Below are 25,113 nucleotides of genomic sequence, written 5' to 3' on the forward strand. Positions count from 1 at the left end.
TGAACAATCTCAAATTATTTATTAGGAAAAGACAAAGTACTGTTTCAACATTCGTACAGAACAAATGGCAATAAAACCAGGAAAATAAACTGTAAAAAGAAGGCCCATGACAGAGGAGCTGGTTTATGACAAAGCAAATGAAATCCAAACTTCACTCATGCAAACAAGCAGTTAAGAATTATTTACAGTTTTGATGGGATGAATTACAGCATTGTCCATATTTGGGCCCAAATCAAATTACTCAGTGACATATTAAAGGGATCTAATCTGTACATTCAATAATGAGAATCTATAAAAAGAAAAATAATTTAAACAATTTACAAGAGCTGTATTACAGATGGCATAAAGGCATCATTTACAAGAGCTGTTTAACAGGTGACACAAAGGTATTCATGAGTAATTTATAATGAAAAATTTGTAGCACATATTTTTACATCACATCTTCAGTGTCTGAACAGTAAACAAGAAAGCAGAGACATACCATGAGTGCAATGTAATAGAATAAGGCAACTTAACCAAATGACTCTTCAGAGAACTTCCATCCTACCAGGGTTTACAAGTTACAAATCTGCCTCTCTGCTTTGCTAACCAAAACAAGTACTTGAAGACAGCATCTGGTGATTACAAGGCCTGCATATGACAAGACAGTGAATGGAAAATTAAATGTTTGTTTGTTAAAATGCCAAAACTCAAGAATGTAAAAGTGCAGGTTATCTAAAGCCCTCTATACCCTAACACAAACACATTGATTTTTATGTTCTAGGTGTTGAATTTTAATATGTCTCAAAATACTATTTCACTAGTCTTTCATAATGCACAATCTGAAACTAATATACCTCCTCCCAAAGCTTGTATTTACAATTTCTTAAACTGATGCCAGAAATGTGAATTGCAAAATGCCAGCAATTTATAGCAAAGATTAGCAACCAGCACACTATATTCCAGTTCATTTTATACGTGACACTAATTAGCACATTCAGATTTTAAAATTACTTTAAATGGGTATTTCTGACTTTTCAACAGCTTTCCTAAACACTTTCAGTAGTGCCTGACTTTCTTGGAAGTTTTAGCAGAGAACAAATGCCAATTGTGTTCTACTTGACACAAGTTCTGCAAACAGCTACAGTAACAAAACAAGATGAAGGATAACATGGAGTACAGCTATGAAAATTCATCTGTCTCCTAATGTGCCACGGGCCTTACATAAAGCAGCACAGGAAACCACACCTGCCAATGACTTGCCACATTAACAAACACAGTCCACAGAGTCAAAAAACCAAACCCAAAAGGGAAACTCAAAATAAGGCCAAAAAGTATTGGCAAATGATAAAATTTAAGTCTGTCAAAAGGACCAGGCCATAAATATTTTATTTACAATTTCTATTTAGAATCTTTATTTTCAACAATGATTTAGCACCAGCAGGAATATGCAAAGTAGCATTACTGTGTTCCCCAGGCAGAAGACCTTGAGGCCAAATCTTGCTCATTAGTTTAAAAGAATGAGCTACTCAACTAACTACAGAGTGAGCAGGATTTGATACTCAGTTATGCACACTGAGAGTGCTCAAACCTAATTCCATTAGCACATTAATAATTACAGACATATTACAGCATCATCTGAGATGTTTCCAAAAGTGTGTTTTAAAGAATACTTTATATGCTTTCCATGTGTGAAATAAATGAAACCAATAAAACAGGTTTATTTGGAGACTTTTGTTAACTTAGAGAATTACTAATTTTACCACAGTTGACAAAATACTGGTGATGTACTTTGGAATATATCAGTAAAACTTTAAAGAACTTTAAGCAGGAATTATTCTTCTAGAGTGTGAAAAAGCATTTTTTAATCTCCCATGGTCATGTCTGAAGACTAAATTCTCCCATTTTCTCCACACTGCTTGTGAAGCCCACCCCCTCTGACTGTGCATTAATGGGAAATGAAAAAATTACCACACCCAAACGGAAACTGTGCCAAGTGTGTCCCCAGCTCTGCACTGGGACCTGCAGGCCTTGCTCAAACACTTCCAAACTGCCCCACAGATGGCTGTCCACATTTTAACCTCAGAAAAGCTCTGTTACATGTGTTTTTTAAGCCTACATAAAGAGATGTAGATAAGAAAAGAAGGACAAGTGACAAGGGAAAGAATTAGTCTTGTTATAACTAGAACTGACCAGAACTAGCTCAACAGAACCACACTGGCCTTCACCTCTGCTCTGAACTCACTGCTTCCTCAGGATTACAGTGCTACCCAGAATGTCAACAGTGAAAGTGATATTTAAAAACAGGCTGACTGCAAATTTATTCATTAATGAAAATTATTGACTGCATGTGAAAGACACCATCTAGTCTTTATCTAGCAGAGATCTACTCTAGATAAAAGACCCTTTAATTAGTTCCAAATGTTAAAACCCCACTGTTATTTTGAAATACTTAGAAAAGAGAAGTTTTTTCAACTGATCTGACAGGTGTTTCCTGAAAACCTGTATTGGGTAGACACAAAGAGTATTCCAGCCCTTAAAGGCACCTTGCATCTATAGTACCAACTCAAGTGCAAGCAGGAATGTCACAGTACCACTGAAGGAGCAGATGAGGCAGCAGGAGAAGCCAGAGCTTTTGAATATCCAGCTGCGGCTAAGTGGGACAATGTGATTGGTGTCTCTTCCTTTCCACCCTCTAACTCTCAATTATGAGCACCTGTTGGTTAGAATCACAAAGGTGCCTGAGAGAGGGAAACATCTTCAAAAGGCAGGGCAGACACCTGAACACACTTTGGAAATCCTGAGCAAACTAAGACAAAGGGTGTATAACTGCAGCTTCTCTCTGAACTCCTAAAAATATCGAGACTTTACTAAAAAGAACGAGAAATTGTTTGTATTTAAACCTCTGCTCGGTTCAGTAAGGAACACTGAGGTTGTTTTAATTCCAGCTGTTAAATATTCAAGATGTATTGCAGGAGTTCCCCTTTCATTCAAACTGCAATTACCCAAGTAGACTTAGAAAGGTCAAAGTGGTTATGTTTAATAGCTTGGAATAACTTCACCTAAGATTGAACTTTTCTGCCCAGAAATAAACAGTAATTATCTCACTATAAACCTGCATGATTTTTAGGGAGATATTGATACAATAAAATTGTGCATAATACTTGAAAGGACCAAGCTGGAGGGATAAGACCAAGAAACACAAAACCATTAGCCCAAGATTAAGGGCTACAGGGATAGGAAACTGGAAACCTGTTGATGTTTTCCTGGTATCTCTTGCTACACTGGATTAAAGGGATCATGTCCATGGCCAATAAAATTACCTGCCATTCCTCTGGTAAGTAACATTGGTTTGGAAACCTCATGGATAAAGTCCCAGTACCATAAAATTAGCATTATAGGAAAAAATTAAAAGGCACTCACATGGCTGACTGAGCTGCAAATGATTACACATTCAAAATGGGTCTTATATTTTACTTTCAAGAACTATCACAGAACTTTCCTCTACAAAGTGGTTCCACTTGAGAAGACAACAGTAGTCCTGAGAAAACCCCAAATTTTCTCTACTGTAGTACATCACACTGAATCAATTCACCCTAAAGCTGCTTCAACCAATTAGCTCTGAGGAAAAGAAATGGCAAGGGTAAAAGTAAAAACAGACTGTATCAGGAAAAAGCAACTTACTTCAGTGATTCATATAAAAGAAACAAGCCTTTTCAACGTGTTTACAAGAGAATTTAGAAGAAAAGATATTAAGGCTTATCTTGCAACTATTTCTGATGCCTATCATTTCTCCTGGTGATAGAGTCAGTCTCTGGAGGCTCTAATAACAAGTTCTAAGCTGACAGAAAATGAGATGAAACCCAAAGATGTGACTTAAATACAGGACCCCTGGGCTTTACAGTAGGGCTTGACAACTGCCGTGGTTGCTCTTGTAATGAAGTAACAATTGTGCTGATAAAATTAGCAACAGGAAGCCAATTTTTTTAGAAGCTCAAGGGAAATAAAACAGAGGTAGGGCATACTTTTTGATTCTCACAGTAGTTTCTATACAGTACAGCTATTCAAGAATTACTCCATTTGCTTCTTTTGTAACTCTGTACAGTTTACTTTAAAAATGTATGTTAGGTCACATCAACTTCAATTGGTTTAATTAACTATGGATATTAGGTAATCATCTTCTATATGTGCTTTTGGTTAAATATACAAGTAGTAGCTTCTAACTACTGCTTCAAGAGGACTCTCAGTATCACAAAGAAAGTGAAGTAGAAACAAACATGGTCTAAAGGAACTGTTTCTAATGGAGCTGTAGTATGTCTCCTAAAGCACCCTTTGCAAGTAAAATACGCAGTTAGCTTGCAAAATTTTCAGCAGGCTGCCAGAACATTCAGAAAATTAAGTTTTTACACAGTTTTATAACCAAATGAAGGTTACTTTTGATAGTCAATCCTAAATCAAAAGGAACAGTTTACAGCATTTATAAAGACATTCTCTAAAAACCGTATCCACTTATTTTCTGAAGTGCCCTGATTTAGCATTAGATCAGCTGAACTGTGAGTGTAATTTTTAGTTGTTTATATGTCTATAGTGAAATATCAAAGAAAGCACAATGGAAATGTAGTACAAGTACCAGGAAAAGCAACAATAAATGGAACTGCATTTGTGATTAGCATTGCACTTAAATGAGTTGCCTACTCTAAGGTACTGTACTCTTAAAGGACCCACAGCAAATTTTAAAAGCAAAAACCTATGATGTTAGTTTGGGGCTTTGAATTTTGAGAAGAAGACTGAAAATAGCACAAGGGTTTCTAACACAAGGGGGATGTATCTGTAAATACAACACAGCTATTGCTGTGGAATACTTGAGCAATCAGTTGTAAAAACCTTAAATCCCAAGATATGAACGTGTTTGAGTCTGGTTGCTCCTCATGCACTTACAGGAATTAAATTTAACATGAAAATATCACAAAATTGGGTAGCTCTTTAGTCCATAAAAAGTCATATAGCTACTGACTGTGTAATAGTCCTGTAAGTTTAAGATCTCATGCCCTGGCTTGAGGACTGAAGTTATTATAATAATCACAACTGTAAATTTTAAAAGTCTAGAGAAAACCCCAAAAACCAGTTCCAGAGTATAGATTTTATCCCAAGGCCACAATTTGATGAATGGTTCCATATTGTAAGTGCATTAAATACTGGTCCATTTGCTGCTGCAATACAAACTCTGATGCTGTCCTCAACTTCCAAATCCAAAAGTAACCTTCCAACTTCAACATCTACTTGAATTCTGATCAACTTTTCCAAAATTAGGGAGAAATCACAACTTCAAATCAGTAGGATGGGGCAAAAATTATTCCAAACCTCTACAGAAATAAGCCAAAGCATCAGAATTATGAGGTCCCATAATTAATCTATTTTATAAGGATTTCTTCAATTCTCTCAAGCTTTATGGTACCTTTATAAATGATGATTCATGATGGCAGAAATCAGGAGGGGAAAAGAAGAAAGTAATCCAGAAGGCATGTCCCCAAAAAATAAAAATTTAAAAAAAAATCTTCCCCCCAAAACCCGCCTTCATTAATCACTGAACTCTATTCCAACTCCAAACAAAGACAGCGGAATCTTCCCGAAATACCAGCTGAATCTTCCAATAAATTAAGGTATCTTCATGAAACCTTCAAGGTATCAACTGCTTAATCTGCTGTTTTGGCTGATTCTTTGTGTTTCTATTCTTCCCACTGGAAATTAAAGCATTAATATTATTTCCATCACACATAAAATAATTACTATGTTTACTGTGGGAAGCAACTGTCTATAGTTTCCTCATCTTGTCAATAGTACCTTGCTGTCTTTTGTTTTCTATAAGTACAAATAAAACTTGTGCTCATAATAACAGTGTAACTAATGAAAATAATTTTTCAGTCATCAGTTATATATAAAACAGATGGGCCTAAAGCCTTGGGAATAAACCTGCAATATTTGCATCCTGAGCACTTAAGGGTTTGGCATTCCTTCTTCTGGAATTCCTGGAAAGTTGTTTTCAGGGGATGTATTGCATATTAGAAATTCACTACTGGCTACACGTACCAAAGAACACAAATGATAGCCACAAACAGTTCACTTGCCAATGCCCAGCAGAGTGAAACCCCGTTCCTCACAACAGCAATACTCAGTAGCTTAATCACTTCTTAAAAAGAGTTACAGAAAATCAGCTATTTTCTTCTCCCCTCCCCAGATTTAATTCCCATCAACACAAACAAGTGTCGTTCAGCTGGAAAATAGTTCAGTGTAGTGACATCTGGTATCTCAACTGAAATTTGGCAGCCCGAGCAGAGCACCAACAGCTCCAAAGTATCCCTGTAAAAAAAAATAAAAAATAAAGTTTAATTAGGGTATTAAATTCTGCAGTAATCATATTTTAGTGACAACAATCATCTAATGGCTCAATGCTACAGAAAGAACACTATACACTTTTAAAATATATTATTTCACAGTAATTATTTAAGGCTCTGTGAAACATTTTATCTTTCTTATCTAGCTTGACTTTAGGAGGTTTCCTGCCAAGCCTCACCACTGCAGGACTTAAGACAGCTATCAGTGACTCCTAAAGCAGAAAATCAGGTTTGGTTTCTTCTTCCTAGAGAAGCTGCATCTTCTGCTTGCTACAAAATCTTCAATACCCATAGCAATATTATTCCTAAAGTACAAGTGAAAATTGCTTGAACTATCCACACATCACACTTTTGGACTGTCTACCTACCTGCATGCAAAGAACCCCATTCTCCTGTTGAATTATTTTTTGCCTGTGGAGTGCAATCTTCCCCCTCTCTATAACTAAGAAGTATTCAAGTGTTTGGAATATACACTTGAACAAATATGAGAGTTTAAAATTTACCCAAGAAAAATCTGAAGAGGGTAGAACTAACAAGGAACCATGCCACTGTTACTGTGAACATCAGAACAGACTGTCAGTCTTGGGATAAGCAATAATGGAAAAGAGTTGTGAGAATCAACTGAAGGGAACAGATGGAATGCTGTAATATTTTCAGACCAAGAAACTGAGGACAAAAATTCCCAAGCCACAGCCCAGAAGCAACTGTTGTACCTGAAATTAATACTGATTGCCTGTATTTTAAGCAAAACAGGTCAAAGCTCTCAGCACTGCACACCTATCTAGATGGCAGAAGCTCCCCAAAAACAGGTTATTCTCGAAGCATAAATTCATAACAACAGCTCTGAAGGGTCTGTGGTGGAATGAAAACAGGCCTTGTTAAAGCAGTCTCGACTTTAAAGACACTGCTCAAGCTCAGCTGAGAACAATGCAAGTGTTTCAAAGGGCCAAGCTTTACATTTCTGCACTCTTTGAAACACAATACTTACTGTTGTTGCCACACAAACCCAAGGAAGACTGGTGACCCTTAGCACAGAGTTTAACATTTTCTTGTCCCTCTACAAAGATCAGCATGAACTGAGATACCCCAAAGTGACTGAAGTACTTCCCTGACAGAAAACTGTACCCAGAAAACCAATTCAGCAAGACAAACCTCCTCTTATTTCTAATATTTACTGAGCACTTGGTGCCTCAGGATATCACACATGAGAGCTACTCAAGAGAGGCATTTCTGATTCATGGTGAAACAATACACACAGATAAATGAGCCACAGCATACCTCATGTTCTAGGAACAAGGCCTTCAGCTGGCCTTTTGACCAGTAATCCAGTGCATATGCAAGAAGCTTCATTGACAAAGTATTCACACGCAAAAAGTTGCCAACAAACACAACTCTGTTTATTTTCTAAAAAACAATAAAAAAAGAAAAACAGCAAAGGATTATTTCTTTTCACTGTTTAACACAGCTTTGAAAAATTAAACTATGAAAAGGAGGACTGTTTCAAGAAAGGGAGAAAACCACAAAAAACAAACAAACCCACAATTAAAACATGGTTTCAAATTTTAAAACACAGCATACTAGGGGAAAAGGAAAAACAGTGCAACCCTCAAGAATTAAAGGACTTAATTTACAGACAAGTAGCATTTGTGTTTCAAATCAAGTGAGCGTTTTCAGCAATTACACCAAAGAAAGAGCTCAACTAAAAGTGAAATGAAATGAAAGATACTTCTGTTCAGCAGAGAAGACTCAATGCCTTCATAGCCCTGTACAATGCTGCTTGATCCATATGCAACAAGGCAGCACTGTAAAGAAGCCGAAGGCAGTAAGACATGACAGATGTTCCTTTCATCTCCAGACCTCAGTATACCTAAGCCTGACATCAGACTAAGAGCTGAATACTGTAAGTGAGCTGTGAATTTTAATCAAGTAAAATGCAAAATAGTGAACATCATTTAATATTCCCCATTAACTGAAGTAAATCCAGCGTTAACTGAAAATGTTAAACACTGGTTTAACGAAACAAGAGGAAGAACCAAGGAAAATGTAACTGTGTTAATCCTTAGCACGGTGCTTAATGGTCATATACAAGTTACTGCAATAACTAATATGACAATTCAACCTGTAGTCAAATCTCTAATATGCAACTGTTTTTTAACCATCTTGATTAGTTCCCAGTGAAGACAGAGTAGACACATAGTTAAGGCACAAAAACATAATTCTCCTCTACTGCAGGAAGTCAAAATAATTACATTTATTTAATCTTTATACATCAGTTCAAGGATATAGCTTGTATATCCCTATTAGCTATTTCTTATAGTTTGTAGTTCTGTGATATAGCTGGAATTAGACCAAAACCCCCTTGGAATAAAGCTGGTTTATGCAGTTTACAAGTTCTGATTTGTCCTCATTTACTCCCACCCTTAAAAACAAATTGCACACATTTGCCTAAGACACGTAGAATGTACTTTCAACTTCACCTTCATTTTAAGCCTTTTGTTATTAAGCTTTGCCATAAAGCAAAAAGCCAAAAATAACTTAACAGTCACAAAATTATCCTTCTTGTCCAAGACAGACATGAAGGAAAGATAATGAAACTGAGGGAGGAGTTGCAATATTCAAACCAGAAAATATAATTAATCTGGCTCCTAAGCAAAAGGAGAGTTACTGCAGCTAACAGGGCTGTTGGTACTTCTGAGACAATCACATCCAAAGATTTTAAACAGAGCTCTAAATTCAGTTACCCATAGTCTTCTCCAAGAAAGCTTTTACTAAACTTTATTTTATCCCAAGTTTGTTGATAATGAAGGAAGAAATCCCTGCTGCTCAGACACTACATCTTCTATGCCTAAATTCAGTATTCTTCCACAGCTTCTTGGCTGTCCACACTAATACTGAACACATACTGATTCTTTTTTAAACTTTGAGAAACAATGTCAGGAAATCTCTGTATCAACCAGTAAGATGAGAGGTGTCAAAGCAATTTTTAAGTCTCAAGAGCTAGAAAAAAATTAAAATGATGTTTAACTAGAAACAAGGCTTTGATAAGAGAATAATTTCAGCTTGGAGAAACTGCTGGAGGCCATCATTATGCACTGCTCAAAGCAGGCCTTTCAGCAACTTAAATGCTGCAGTTGCTCAAGTCATGTATTTTGAATCCTCCAAGCACAGAGTCCACAGTTTGTTTCTGAGCCCATGTTTCAGGGCTGGATGCATTCCCCAGGTGACCCTGCCTTGGCAGGAGAGTTGGACTGCATGATCTCCAGGGGTCCTTGGCAGCCCTAACTCTTCTATGGTTAAAGTACAAGGAATTGCTTCAGAATATTTTGAATGTCTCTGGAGAAGTGGCACAAGAATATCTTTGCCAATGGGGAGGGTACCTGATGAGGAGCTCTGTTAAAGAATGGAGCCCAAAGCCTGCAGGTAAGCACAGGATGTTATGATGAAGGACTTGGAAGTCCCCCTGCTTAAACAGGGTGACTGCAGGCCCAACTCAAAGCTACTACATCCTCATTTAATTTCAGAATGTATTAAAAGGTTTAAAATTATACACCATTTTAGCAGTCATTTCATGTGAGGCAAAGAGAGCTGTAAATAGACCATTTCCTTGTCAGAAGTTTTTACCTCATTTACTGCACACATCCGGGCAATAGAGCCAATGTTATTGGTGATGGTGACCAATATGGCTCTTGCAAGATCTTCTTTACTGACAGACTCCCTCTTCTCTTTGTAGATCATATTCCCAAAACTAGAACAGAAGAAATGGTCATGAGCTACAAAATGATTCATGTGCATTTGAAATAATTTCAGAACGGATTTTTTTATGCTGTAATGGAACATATGTCTCATGTTTCCTCTTTGAGGAACTTGCTTTTTAAGTCTGCATTAAATACAGCAATTTGACACTACATCTGTATTTATTCCTTCACAGGAAACAGTCAATTGTGTTACAATAATAGCCCCCCAGCAAAACATTTTTGTTCAGATTGTTGACTTCCATGAAGAACCACCTACAGTAAAACAGTCGTAATATTCACAGAAGACTACACTGCAAACCTAGTCACTGTAAATTAAGTCACTGCTGGATTGGTAAATCCTCCACTTCTCATGCTTGTTTCCTCACAAATACCTATCCATTCCTCTATTTGCAAAGTAGAAGAAAACCAGAGATGAACTGAATGGTTTTATGATGGAACACAACCCTCTGAAACAAAATGAAACAGCTGCCAAAATGCAATTTAGGTTGCATAAATGCCCTTCTGGATCAGAAGGGCACTTCCCTTACTATGCACAGCACAAAAGAAAAGACAAGAATCCATAGCTACCTGTGATATTTTAGCACCAAGGATTCTGTGCCAGATCTAAGTCAGTTTGGAGAGCATGAATCCTGATTATTGTAAGACTCAAAAAACCATTATAGCTCTTAAGGATCTTAAAAAGCAAATGAGAAGAGAAAGCACCAACATAAAGCAAGTTAAAAAGTATTGGCTAAAGTTTAAAGTTCACACATATTAAAACCTCTCAGCACATGGGCTCTCAAGAGGCTTGGACTCAGGTGGCTGGAGAGGGAGAACAATTAAGTTGCCATGAATTATGACTCACTATGGAATAACAGCAAAAATTTAATGAACACTCTTATGTACATATTAGTTTCGCTTGCAGAGTTGATTTTTCTTATCTTCTGTACAGGTAGTGAAGCTGTAATATCATCAATAATATTCCCCAATGGAAATAATATGTGCAGCTGTGACAGAAGTCCTCTGTCATTGACAATGACATCCTCATGGTGCAAACTGTGTTCAACAGCCCTCACCAGTGAGAAAAGTAGTTAAACCATTACATCAGGTGTCTGGAAACTTTGAAACCATGTTTCCAAAAAAAATTAGGAATTTCTCCATTGTAAGAGCAACACAAAAGCCATCTCCCACTCACCTTCTCTCTAGACAATGTCTCTACCAAAAGATGCTAAGAAATAAAAAAGAAATTGGTACTTTTTTCCCTCTCTTCTACTGGTTTTGACTGAGACAAAGTTAATTTTCTTCCTAGTAGGTGTGTGCTGGTTTTAGCTGGCATAGCTAATTCTCTTCATTGTAGTTACTACAGAGCTGTGTTTCAGATTTGTGCTGGAGATTGCTGATAACACAGGGATGTTTTTGTTATTGCTCATCAGGGCCTGCACACAGTCAAGGCCTTTTCTGCTCCTCACCCCACCCCACCCATGAGCACAATGGGGGTGCATGAGGATGGGGAGGGGACCATTCTGTTCCAATTCCATTTCTGTCCTTTTAAACACTCTTTACTTCAACCCACCAATTCTACTTTTTCCCTCCCAGTTCTCTCCCCCATCTCACTGGAGGGAGTGCCTGAGTGGCTGTGTGCTGTTTAGCTGCCTGCTGGGTTACACCACACCACCTCTGCACTTTGTTCCTGCAATCACCTCGTGTTACCTCTAACTCACACAAAGCTGTGCATGAAATAACCTCAGAAGGTTTCTTCAATATCGACCTAGCAGGCACCTGCACTTGCACGTGGCTTTAAACCTCCAGGAAAGCTGAGGATACATACTTTAACAATAAAAATGGAACTTGACTACAATAAAACCTTGCAAAAAAGCAGCTGTCTCTGCATATTTAAATCTTGTTTTTGAATCTTCCCAAACCAACAAAAGAACCCACAAAGAGATTCCTGCTTACCTGGATGCTACAGCCCATCCTGGTAAACCAAATCTTTCATAGTCTCCTCCATAAATATCCCGAACCAGCTTGTCAGCATGTGTGCTGTCTCCTTTGGATGCCATTTCCAGAGCTTCTTCAAAACTTTCACAGCCTGTCAGCAAACTGCATAACCCAAGGAAGGTCCCTCCACCTAGGCTAAGGACACAGAAAACCAATAGCTTTTAAACAGCATTTCCTCACACAAAAGGTCCTTATGTCATTGCCCCATAAAGTAACAACCCCAATGTAGGTTTTTAAATTACCTTGTTCCAGTTACTCTTTTATAGTTGTCTTTGGAATGGACTGATAAAATACTGACTCCTGAACCAATGTTAACAACCAGCAATGGGTATGGATCATCCAGGTTAAAAGGCATCTTTTGGCATCTCTCGGGATCTGAGGCATTTTCAAAATAATAGCACTCTGCCTGGCCATTGAAGCTGACAGAGTCTATGTACAATAAGCCTTTGACAAGGCAGTCAAGCTCATCCAGTTTGTGCAGCTGAAGGTTTCCAATCTGTGTTAAGAAAGAAAAAAAGATGGTGGCAACATGTTCAACATTGCACAAATGTGCTACAAATTTATGACTGTATTTGTAGTGCCCAACTTTAAGAAGCTATCTCATGTGACTAACTGAGGAATTTCAATGCCACTATAAAGCCAACAAAGAATTTAGAGCTAAATTCTGAATACATAAACTAGCAAGTTAATCTGAGTGTAAATCCAGATCTCAGACCTGAATCAAGAAGAAAGATGTAGTATAAGTATCTGCTTGGGTAAACTCAAAGATAACTTTTGAGATAGTAAGACATTACTCCATTGAAAAATTAACAACATTTTTCATCAATTTAAATCAATAAAAAGTTTATCAAATACCCTAGAGGCCCCACTGAGTGTCATCTTGTGGAACTCACATCTGCAAATCTGTTCAAGGTTTGTGGGGTTCCTCCCCCATCTTACAAGTCAAAACAGTAACTTGTAAGGTATCAGCATATAAAAAAGCTCAATGGCATTGTGCTATCCCTGCAACTTCATTAACACCCCAAGGATCACAGAAAAACCACAGGTCAGAAATCCTGCAGGGCTTAAGGCTCACTAGAGCTCTCCTATAGTTCTGCACATGATATTCAAGCTGCTGTTCTCTGATAAAGCAGAACAATACTTAACAGGTGCTGTGGATTCCAGGAAGGATGTAACTTCCCACCATACTTAATTCATAATGAAAAATATTAGAGCTTCCCACAGTTTTCCAAAATACAGATTATTTTAACCCATCAGCAGCAATGCTTTTAGCATCAGCTTCAGGCAGAAGCAAGCCAGGCTACCTACTGTGCGAAAGTCTTCCTCAAACTTGTACGCGCCACCACCGGTGGCACAGAGCACCGTGTGTAGTGTTGAGAAGTTTTTATTTCTTCCCATTTGGATAAAGGTAGGCAAATCATGAGTTGGGAACCGAATAAAGTGCAAGTTTCCTCTTCGAGCAAAAATCGTTAAGTCTTTCAGCTCCAGGTGGACATCCCGAATGCCAGTGGATCCGTAGGCTACGTTGGAAGTCAGGTATTTGCGGATGCTCTTCAGGCTTTCCACTTCCTCCTGCTCCTCCTCTGCAGTGATGTCAATAGGTTCAAAATAGGCAAGTTTGACCAACGTTCCCCCAATGTCCATGCCAAACCATGGGAAAGCTGGGAAGATACAAGAATGAGCCATTAGGTTTGTTGAAGAACAAAAGCCATACCTGGAGCTTAAGACTGAACCTGTGCTGTACTTTTCAACAAGACAGACATTAACAACAAACCTCACAGGAAAAAAGAACTCATTTCAATTACATGACCTTAAATATGTCTCTGGCCTCAGGTAAAAATGGAAAAATGAGCAACTCTACACATTTAAATGCTATAAGGTGCTCAGAAAGCCAAACTAAAAACTCCCCAAACTATAACCTATCTTTCAGAGAACCTTATAAACAAAATTCGACCACTTTTTTTAAATTGAGAACAAAGGATTAAAATAACCTTCACTTCTAAAATAACAGCTCTGACGTAGTTCAGCACAAAGACTGCAATGCACAATAGAAGAAAGCAGGTTACACATTACAGCTGACAACAGGGGCAGGCCAGGTACTCCTCCTCTGACAGTCCCTCACATAATGTGGTTGTTGAGAGGAAAGCTTTAATTTATTTGCATGCACTTTAAAAATTGATGCAGTTAAGATGTCCAATTTCTATCTCTTGAAGTTAAAAGGATAGCAAAATGTCCTATTAAAAAGTGCAAGCGAAGGAGAAAATTAATATTACTGAATTTAGCTTCCATTTTTTGGTTTATTTTCTTTTTTTTGGTATTTTGGCTAGGAAGAGGGAATTTCTGTTGTACAAAATAACAATACTTAACCACAAGTGCTTTGCCTTTGTCACTTATGCAGGATGACTGAAGTTCCTAAAAGGGATTTTGTCTATGACATGCAGGACCAAAATTTGAATATGCCTGTATCAATAAATATTCCTAAGTGCAGAGAAACAGATACTCAGAAACACTACAGCAAACATCCTCAACTGAGAGCTTTCCCACTGTCATTTCCCAGAAACAGTAATTAAAACTCACTTTTTAAGTTTAAAAAAGATCCTGGATATCCAGCTGGGAAGCTCATATTCTATTTCCTAATTGACACTATAACTTGCTTGGTTTTGCCTCCTTTTTTTTTTTTTCTATTTTTTAGCATTCCAATTTATTTTTTAGATGTGATTTATATCTTACAGAAGCATGAAAGTCAGGAACAAAACCAAAAAGATGTTAATATGCTTATCATGAGCAAGATGCAATTAAATTGTATTTACATTACCAGTGGGATCTATCCTTGAGAAGAATGACCTACCAAAATATTTTAATATATTTAGGCAAGGCTGGCTGTGTGTCAGTTCATTTATTGAGTGCTAAAGTTAAGAAGAAATTTTGATGATGCCTCAACTTCCAGAATGGGCGTCAAGAGAATATTGTCAGATATTAACAAAAAAATTTAATTGGTTATCTTACCTTGAAAAACTAATTTTAAATACAAAGTTAAATTCTGTGAGCAAAATCTAATTTGAAGTGGAAATGAAGAAGTTCTATAAACCTGGTATCTTTTCCATAAAGCTGAGGGCTAAGCATAAAGATAAACAGGAACTGAGTTTGTGACTGCATGCCAACCTTCTTCACCCTGAGACTCTGGACATAAGCAAATCTGTCATCTTAGTGTTTGACCACAACTAGCTGAGGATTGGAAGTGATCTCACCAAATTTCAACCACTTGCCATGAATGGTGTCACAAGAAGAAAACTGAGGAAGGGCAGCTGATTCAGCCAGCAGACCAAAACATGTCTGTAGGAGTCAATCCAACCCATGCAGGATTTACCCAGGACACTACCTGGACTCTTCCTGTTCAGCAGCCTAGTGATAACTGGGATCTTGTCCTCCAAAACAGGAAAGAGAGGGGAACAGCTGAAAGTTCATGTGATGAGTTTAAGGATGATTTGGTGCAAGTCATGCCTGTTTGTCAGAAGATCCACTTCATCCCATGTTAAATGATCCAAAAAGCTTTTGCAAATACGGCATTAGTCACGCCTCTGTAAGTCTTAAGGTTTATGGATCTTGTACACCAAGTAAAAAACAAGAACAGCTGAACTGCACGTTTATTCTGTAATTTAAATGAGAACACGTTTTATGCTGAAAAATGGGATCATGCTGTACAAGATCAGTTTTCTGGGTTAACTGAGTGATCTTAACAGCCATTGACGGATTTTGAAACTGAAGAAATAGGCCAGTTTTCACCTCTGTGACAAACCCCAGGAAGTTTTACATTTTTCTATTGAAAATTTGTCCAGATTTGGCTGGCAAGTACATTGCTCAAGTTTCATTTGCAAGGTGGAGGAGTTCTGACAAGCAACTGGGCCCACGTACTGTTAACTCAGTCCTTAAACCAGCAAAGAGGTGTTACACAAGGATTCTTGTGCATGCAAGCCACTCTGGATTGATTTATATGGATTTTATTAGAGGTGCAGCCAGGAAAATGAAAGCCATTTTCTTTTCCAAACACAGAAGGGGATCAACATACACACAAATGGCAAGGGCACAATCAGCTGGGAAGATACAAGATTTATCCACACCTGAGCTCTCTTTAAATAACAGAAATACACTGATTCTACTGAATTTGAATGTAACTCTACATGGGCACAACATGGAAACCTTGTGAACCTTCCTCTTACTGCTGGTGGTTTGCCTAGGGTAGATCTTGACTCAGGATCCATCATATCTGGATGCAGGGATACACAAATGACTATAAAAAGTATTTTTTACTTGTATTTGTGGGTCATGTTTCTCTGAAGAGATTTAGGAGCAGAATGTCAGCAGCAAAAATCTTAAAAAAAAAACAAAACCAAACCTGAAAAAATAACCCCAGACATCAGTTTGATCCTTTCAGCAGCCACAGTTACAGAAATATGTCTGGATGAGGCCTATGCCAATTACACAACCTTTTTTTCAAGCTTACAGATCTGCAGATACTATGTTTGAAGACTTGCACAACTGTAACCATCATTCCACAGCTTCAATCTGTAAGGAGAGTCAATTCCCCTGCACTAAAAGTGGACTTTCGTTCCACAGCTCTGTGGGGATTAGATAATTAAAAGATTTTTTCAGCTCTTCCTCTTGATTGTTTTTCCCAGGAATATTCCACAAAAAGTGATGCACAGCTCAGAAATACTCCTTGCTGAGAATTTAACTGCTATTCACAGAACAAACTAAGGGCCCAACTTTTCAAAGTTCAACTCCTCTCTGCAGTAGTCAGCAGCAATTTGACAAAATGAAAAGTAAGAATCCAGCTTTATATTTAACAAGCCCAACTGCTTCGCATAAACTACATAAAACTCTTTCAAAAATACACATTCTGCTTTTAGGAAGTCAGGCCAGGCTCTAATTAAAAATACACAAAATACAGATCTTTACTATCCAAGAAGAGAGAGATACATGACGTAGGACACTAACTGGGAAGTCAAAACCCATATGGTGTTTAATGAGATACTTCACACCAAATTTAACTATCTTTAGGACACCAAGTGGAATACCATAGTATACAACCTTCTTAATTACAAATCCAGACTTTCTTTCACTCCCTAGCTCTGCCAGGAATCACTGTGGTCCCTACCTAGACACAGCAACCCCAAACCCTTGCAATAAAGCAGCAGATTGCTCAGAACATGCTGTGAAGACAGCTCTGAGGGGCTCAGAATTTTTAAAAAAATCATCTTTAAAAGGATTCCCTAGAACTGCTTCCTGCAATTAGAAAAGCACTTCCCACAAGGGAAGAGTGCTGTGGTCATGTAATGATGGAGCAGTTCTGCTGAGTAAGAAAATCCATGCTGGTGTGGCTGTTGCTTGTTATTTAAACCTTAATAATCTTTAGAGATACACAGGGAAACCTCATTCTCTTGTGTCTGCACTTCTCAAGTTTGTGCTGTACACAGTCACAGCAGTCTTAAGATTACTTATATCTTATCATACAAGTCTTTATATGCCAAATGAAATAATTACAGAGCGTGTCTTGTTTGTGCCAATGCAAGGACAAAGGTTGAAGTGTTTTTTTCCTTTTCTATGGGTTCTTTAAAGCTTTCCACCCAGACCAGGGATTTGTATTCTGATTTTGCACACCCATTCTAGTTCCAAAGATGCAGAAAGTACACACTCAAAGATTTAACTAACCCCCCCTGCTTATTCAGTCAAGCCTAAGATTCCTCAGTTTAATGTTCTATTTGTATTTTGCTTTTAAAAACTGAGAAGCAGACTCCTGTCAACCTCTTTCCTATGAATGTAATGACATATTTGAAACACAAACACCTTTGAAATACTTAATTTTCCCTTTAAGATAAAGTAACACTCTGGGTCAGTCCTGTATAAATTAACAAGAACCAACCTTCAAAGAAGAGTAGCTAACTCCTAATTCAAGCTGGGAGCTTGGCACCATGGGGAAGAAAATAAATTCACAGCTGTCAGTGACAGCAAAGAACAGCCTACCACATTTTGTGTCATCTCTGTAAGAAAGCTTATGCATTATTAAGAAATAAGACTGTTGCACTCCAAGTACAAACACGGCTTGGGGAACAACTGCCAAAGGGTGCCAAAGTTCATGATGCTATACAGCCTCAAAATACAAGAAAGGAAAATGATCACGATATCCACAGAAACTTAAACTTACTTCTGCCAACACTGCAACAGTTCTTTATGAAAGTATGCAGTATCATCACTTCTGATGCCCAAAACGTATCTAATTCAGCTCAGTGTGTAGCCTTTGATAACAAAACTAACCTTGATCCCATTCTTATCTGAATACTGGCAAGGCAAACAACTATTTAAAAGTTACACTGAACTATTACACAGTTGGTGTTTATAAACAAGCTAAATGCATCTTGCAATTTCTCCAAATGTATTTTCTTCTGTGCATGTACATCCATTCTTATATAGCATTTTCCTAAAACATCAGCATGCAGCAAAGTAAAACCTGATGGCAAATTTTAACAGCTAAAGCAGCTGTGAGGCTAAGGCAGCTAATGTGAGCAATGGGACAAGTTGAGAGACCAAAGCTTGCTGAACTGCTAAATTAAATGCGATTAACCTGAGGGCTGGGCAGCAAAATGCCTTTGCTGTGCCCAAGAACACCAATCTACATGGCCTATGAGCCTCTATAGAGCAAAACTGCACTTAAGTGTCCTTAGTCCTTGAGATCCCGGAGACTTTCCTTAACAAGTTGTGTAACAGGTTTTTTGGTTCAAATATCCCAAGTCCAGCTCAAAATACATTTGGGCTGGACAGAATTAACATGCAAATTAAATGTATCTGACACACCCTGGCACATCCTCCCATTTTCCTTGTGGGAAAACTCCATCACGCTCTGCAAACTCCCACTCAGCCACCTCTAATCACGCTCCAGAACAGCCCCGTTCACAGTGGGAGGACAGGTGGTAATGGGCAATTACTGTAACTGCTCGACATGGCCTTTATCACTTCTACAAGTGGGTACCACATAAAGCTTAATACAAGACAAAATATCACTGCTTTCAGCTTCTCCCTCCTTGCTCATTCTGGTAATTCTGTTGACATTTCAGCAGCGGTGTCATTGGGGATAGGTGTTATTACGGTGAGATACAGAATGCAGAGGAATAATTTAACACTTAAAGTTGCACTGTGTAGAACACTTTTAGTATACACTGCTCCTGGCAGTATTAATCCATTATTAGAAATACATTTTTCAACTGCAATCAAGTGAGAGGCTGTAACATCTGCTATGGGCTAATAATTAGCTTTTAAGGACTAATAAGAAAATGCTAGGATACAAAAAACTATGCAGCAAATTCCATGGGAAAAAAAAAACCCCCAAAAAACTAACATCTATTTATATGGGATTCTCCATCAATCCAAATGGATTTTTCATCAATTTTACTACACTAATCCTCCATGTGTCCACAATGATTACATGCATGCACAGAACCACACTGGAGAAAATAAACTTAAAATTTTCATCTTTGCTTTACATGATAAAGGATTTTGCAAATCTCTGCTATGTACATTCATATATTAGCGTGTCTCAATTCACCTCAAGGGAAAAGTGGGCATTTATCCTCAAATAAACAATCAAAAGGAACAAGGTGCAACAAGTAAGATACAGAGCGTATCAAATGCTCCAAGTCTGCCTTTCCTTCAGCACTGGGTTATGTTCCAGAGCCAAGAGGAAGGGCTCCAGCTCCCCTGGAGAGCGCAGCACACTGGCACAGCGCTCTCGCCTTCCCCCGCCAACATGCACAGCTCTCTCGGAACAGTTCCTGCTCTCTTCCCTTTGGGCAGATCCCACACAGCAGCAGCTCTGCAACACTTGCTGCTCTCGCATTCATCATCTCAACCCACAAACAACCTTTGGAAATTTCCTTAAAAATTGCCAGCCACTCTTCCCCATGGGCATTTCCTCAGAAGAGCTATCATGCAACTGCTGCTCGGAAGGTCCCTCTGGATGTCATCTGCTCTGACCTCTCAGTTACACCGCAGGAAAACTGCCAGCACTAGATGAGGTCAGCTACAGCTTTGTCCAGTCAACACTTTGAGGCCTCAGAGGTTTTGCAAGAATCTTCCAAGAATGGAGACTCCACAACCTCTCACCCTTCCACTGCTACACTGACTTAGTACAAGGTTTTCCTGATTTGAATTTGTTATCGTCCTATAAGAAATGCTTGATTCCTCTCATCACCAGCAGATGAGATTTAACTGGCCCTTTACCAGCCTCTTTCAAGACAGCCAATCTCAGAAGCCACGTTCCATAAATTCTGCTGTGTTTCTCACAGTTTTTACTCCATCAGATTAGTGACAGCACTAGTCAGGTGAAGATCTGGAGGGTGGGACCACACAAGCATGTCTAGGCACTGTACCCACATCAGGAACTCGTGAACTGGTTTGGTGTCCCCATTTTACCCTCACCACTCTCATGCCAGCCACTGCTATCAGGCCTTCCTTCCTGATGCTAAACATCACAGATGAAAGTAATCTGCTCAATTCTACTTTGCAGGTTCTTAAGTAACAATTACACATTTTTCCCCAGAACCACATTTGGCTCCATCACAGATGATTAGGTACTCACTTGGTCTAATGTACACTCAGCAATTGTCTTGAGAAGTGTCTACAAGTGTCTCAGCCAAATGATTTGTAAACAGTCTAAAAGTGGTATTGGGAGCCAAACTTAGCTTTCAGGTCTATGTGAGCATTTAAGCCAAACTGACAGCATTATTTGGGTACCAGACATCCTGAATATCAATTTCCATCTTCAGGGCCTCTGTGGATCTGGTCCTCTTCAAACATTCAGCTGCTCTCTCAGCGTGATTAACCATGAGCAGAAATCTGCAGATTGAGTCTAAAGTTCACTGCCTAAGAAACTCTGTGCTATTATCTTTTAAAAAGCTACCAGCTCCAAAGTGTGTTCAAGAGTCAAGAAGAAATAAACAACCTAGTGTGACACTGTATCCTTCCCCTCCTACTTATGCAGTTCCAACTGTTTCTAATTCCTATCATGAAACCAACATCAAAGTTCAGATTCAAGAATTGGAAAAGAGTAACTACAACTGCAGCATATTTGAGCAGTTAAAACTTCTTGATAACATATGCACTGTTATTTACTTAACCATGAGGCTTAAATCCACCACTACAGGAAAAAAGGCTTTGAGGTCCAGCAGAGACAGTCCTGAAATTCACAGGTTTCTACAGCAGGAGCAGCCATAGTCTCCCCATTTCAATTATCAAACTACTATGACATTTTACAGCCAGCTACTGCTGTCTTGATGAGATTCCTTAATATTATACCAGGGAAAAGAATGCTGCCTGAACTCTACTCTTCATAAACATCATTACAGGCAATTCAGCAATTTCCACACACTGGAACTAACAAGAGGTGATGGTTGTGTGCTACAAGATGTATATTTAGGGTTTCCCCAACAGACCACAGGAAACAATGTACTTTCAAAGCCTTTACAGCTATGTCTAGAGCCAGGCTAATACTTCCTGTGTTAAATATGCATTTGGTGATTTTCTTCTTTTTGGGCCACCCAAAAATAAATTTAAAACATCGACTTCCAATATCCTGTCTTAGTTGTGAGCTGTTCATTAGCCAGCCATGCCATATAAACAACATGAGGCCTAGAAATTTGGGACTAGCCATCTTTCCTATACAGTAACTCACCCTGAAACTAAGTCTTTAAGTATGATGACGTATAAAAAGATGCTAAACGAAGTGGAGCAATACCTGCATCCCTTCCAGCTAAGGCACACCTGTATGAGCTTGACAGGTGTGTTGCCTTGCACAGCTGTGCATCTGTTACATTGAGAGCACAACAACTGCACGTTCATTAACTATACCCAGTCCAAATGTCTCTTCCCAAGAAGGAGCTGCAATCTTAAGACATTTTGTTTATATTCACCTGAGTCTGAACCATGTTTGCACCCTCCAAAACAAACACGGCACTTCAGAAAAACATATAGCAAGAAATATTATTAGAGCTGTGGTTATCAAAGGGGAGCATTCAGGTATTTTAACAAGAGTTATATCCAAGTATTAGTAAATATTCTAAAAAGTATTAGAAGTTAATTAGCCTTTAAAAACCAAAACTGTAGCAAGTGCAGCCACCTGCGCAGATGCTCAGCACAGTGGTTAAGTGCCATCTTCATCAAACACAGCACCCATCCCCAAGAAACTGATCATATCACTTTCTATTCTAGTCCGTCCGACGCCAGCACTGAGGATCACCTGAACCCCGACACCTCCCTTAGAGGGACGCACAGGAGCGAGACGCGTCTCTGCGGGCATCTCCCGGATCCATGGATGGGCACCGCCCGCCGCGCAGCCCCGCGCCCCCCGCGCCGCCTCCCCCGGCCCGGCCTTACACGGCTTCTTGGCATCCTTGATCTTCATGGCGCTGCGGCGGCGGCCCGGCTCGCTGCCGGCCGGGGCGGGTCTCCTGCCGCTCGCCTGATGGGGCGGGCAGCGGCGGCGGCGGCTCCGCGGGGCCGGGCCTCGCTCTCCTGATGCTCCTCGCCCGCCGGGCGCCCGCCTCCCGGGGAGCGGCGCTGGCCGCGCCCGCCGCTACGCCCGCGGCCCGGGCAGGGGCCGCTCCAGCGGCGGCATCGGCGCTCGGGCTGGGGCGGGGAGACGGGGCGGGGCGGCCGCGCTCCGCTTGCGAGGCGCCGAGCGGACGGTGCGGAGCGGCAGCCGCGGGACGGGCCCCGGGCGGGGGAGCGCGGGGGAGGCTCCGCTCGGCCCCTCCGTGCGGGAGCGCGGCCGGCGCTGCCCCGCGGAGCCCCGGCGGACACGGGCCCGGCCGGCACAAGATGGCGGCGGCGCCGGAGCCGCGGCCGCGCACACAAAGGGGCCGGGGCGGCTCCGCGCCCGCCCCGCCGCTGCCGCAGCGCTGCCCCCGCCCGGCGCGGGGGGCGCCGGGAGCCGCAGTCTGGCCGCGCCTACAGCTCCCGGCGGGCCCCGGGCCCTCAGCCACCGGCAGCTCCAGCCCGGGCCGCGGGCAGGGCCTGCGGGGTTCCGGGCAGGGGGCACAAGCCCCGCGCCGCTGGGACACCCTCACTTGCAGGCGGGTTTCGGCACTGGGGTTCGCACTCTGCGGGAGCCACCTAAATGCTGTGTCGCTAAATAAAACGGGCAGTTGAAGTTTGCTTTCATTTCCCCTCGCCCTGTCTGGAGTGCTCTCACAATTACGCACCCGAGCGCTTTGGGAAATGGCTTCTTTCCTATGCCTGGGCTCCAGTGATTGCACCAATATTATTTCCCTGGAAACTTTTCGTCGCCTGGTGCAACAGACTGATGTTTAATCACACAGTCGGTTAGGTTGGAAAACACCTCTGAGATCACTGAGTCCTGCCCAGGACCGAGCACCACCATGGTAGCTAGACCAGAGCACTGAGTGCCGCATCCAACTTCCCTTAAAACACCTCCAGGGATGGTGACTCCACCACCTCCTTGGTCAGCCCATTCCAATATTTATTCACCCTTTCTGTGAAGAAACTCCTCGTGGTATCCAACCTCCCCTGGTGGAGTTGAGACCATTTCCTCCTGTCCCTGTTCCCTGGGAGCAGAGCCTGGCCCCCCGGCTGTCCCCTCCTGTCAGGGAGTTGTGCAGGGCCAGAAGGTCCCTCCTGAGTCTCCTTTTCTCCAGGCTGAGCCCCTTTCCCAGCTCCCTCAGCTGCTTCTGCTGCTCCAGACCCTTCCCCAGCTCCACTTCTCCAAGCTCACTCCAGCCTCTCAATGTCCTTCTGAGCTGAGGGGCCCAGAGCTGGACACAGCCTTGAGCTGCCCCTCACCAGCGCCCAGCAGAGCGGGACAATCCTGGTCCTCTGGTCACACTGTTCCTGACACAGGCCAGGGTGTCACTGGGCACACACAGAGCTGTGAGCAGTCAGTCCGTGTCACACCCGCTCCGAGGGCTGTGCAGTCTATCCTGCAGCCAGTGGCAGGATGTGGTGAGGGCTCCCATCTCACAACCATGGCCTTTCCAGCAAGAATTCATAACTGGTTTCTTCCACTTTCTCCCCTCTCCTTTGTGATAAAGTGCCATGTAATTACAGATCAGTTACTGTGACCTAGGATGAACGTAAGGGCTCTAGTCTAGGAGGAGGATTTGGGCATAATCTCTGTCTTGGAAGCTGAAGTTTCTTTGTGTCTGGAGTTTAGCTTTGGCAAAAGTCATTTTTGAAATAACCATTCACAAACTAAGGAAAGACAAAATGCTCGGCTTCCTGGGCGTGAGGTTTACTCACAAACCTGTTGTGTAAGGACAGGAATCCTTTTTTTACCCTCCATTTCCCCACTGCTCCTAAGCATGTAAAACCTGTCATATATTTATTGTTCATTTTAATCCAAAATCTTACTTTAAAAACCCTTAAAATGCCCTTTCCCATTTATCATGTTTCCTTTCTGAAATATCTGTATTTGGAAAATTTACTCTGAAGCCCTCCAAGTATTCATTTCTCATCCTTTAAAGGAAGTTCAGGGTGCATTAGCAAGGCTGCAGAGCTTCTCTCTTTCCGTAAGCTACATGTAATTGTGGAAATTCCCATGTGTTACTCAAAGTGAGGAAATTTTGGTGTGGTTTTGTGGTTTTTCACTGCAATGTAATTTACTATTGAAACATTAAACACCAGCATTTACATACATCATAGGGAATGCAAGAATTTAGCTGCTACCTGGAAGTTAACTTGCTCATAAATATACACAGTGATTGGAAAAGAGTCTTTAATTTCCTGCCTGTCAGCAGACTGTGCAGTGTGGAATGTTTGGTGTAAAATGAGCTATCCGGTGTCTTGCAGACATCTCTGGTGGGGTTGAGGAAAACAGATCTGCAGGGAGATTTTTTATTACCTTAATTCTGAGGCTTTTTTTTTTTTTCCCCAGCACTGACACTCTGGCTGTTTCCTACACACCTTCTAACTCTAGAGGAAATGAAATACCATCCCTGGGAAGTGCT

General features: G+C 40.6%; 1 protein-coding gene across 2 annotated transcripts; it reads right to left on the minus strand.

The window, feature by feature from the left end:
* PANK3 (pantothenate kinase 3) lies at positions 1–22,670 on the minus strand. 2 transcript variants are annotated; one of them, XM_023936256.2, is made up of 7 exons: positions 22,526–22,670; positions 13,412–13,764; positions 12,346–12,599; positions 12,062–12,238; positions 9,993–10,116; positions 7,650–7,775; positions 1–6,336 (listed from the first exon to the last, which is right to left on the minus strand). In XM_023936256.2, the coding sequence occupies exons 1-7, from the start codon at positions 22,551–22,553 to the stop codon at positions 6,286–6,288; spliced, it is 1,113 nt and encodes a 370-aa protein (XP_023792024.1). In that variant the 5' UTR covers positions 22,554–22,670; the 3' UTR covers positions 1–6,285. The 2 variants fall into 2 exon arrangements, with proteins under 2 accessions (XP_023792024.1, XP_086707452.1); XM_086851326.1 differs by lacking the exon at positions 22,526–22,670 and adding an exon at positions 22,389–22,481.
* Between the last annotated feature and the right edge of the window lie 2,443 nt (positions 22,671–25,113).

The sequence above is a fragment of the Cyanistes caeruleus genome, chromosome 15, assembly GCF_971803275.1.
Source record: "Cyanistes caeruleus chromosome 15, bCyaCae1.hap1.1, whole genome shotgun sequence".
NCBI lineage: Eukaryota > Metazoa > Chordata > Aves > Passeriformes > Paridae > Cyanistes > Cyanistes caeruleus.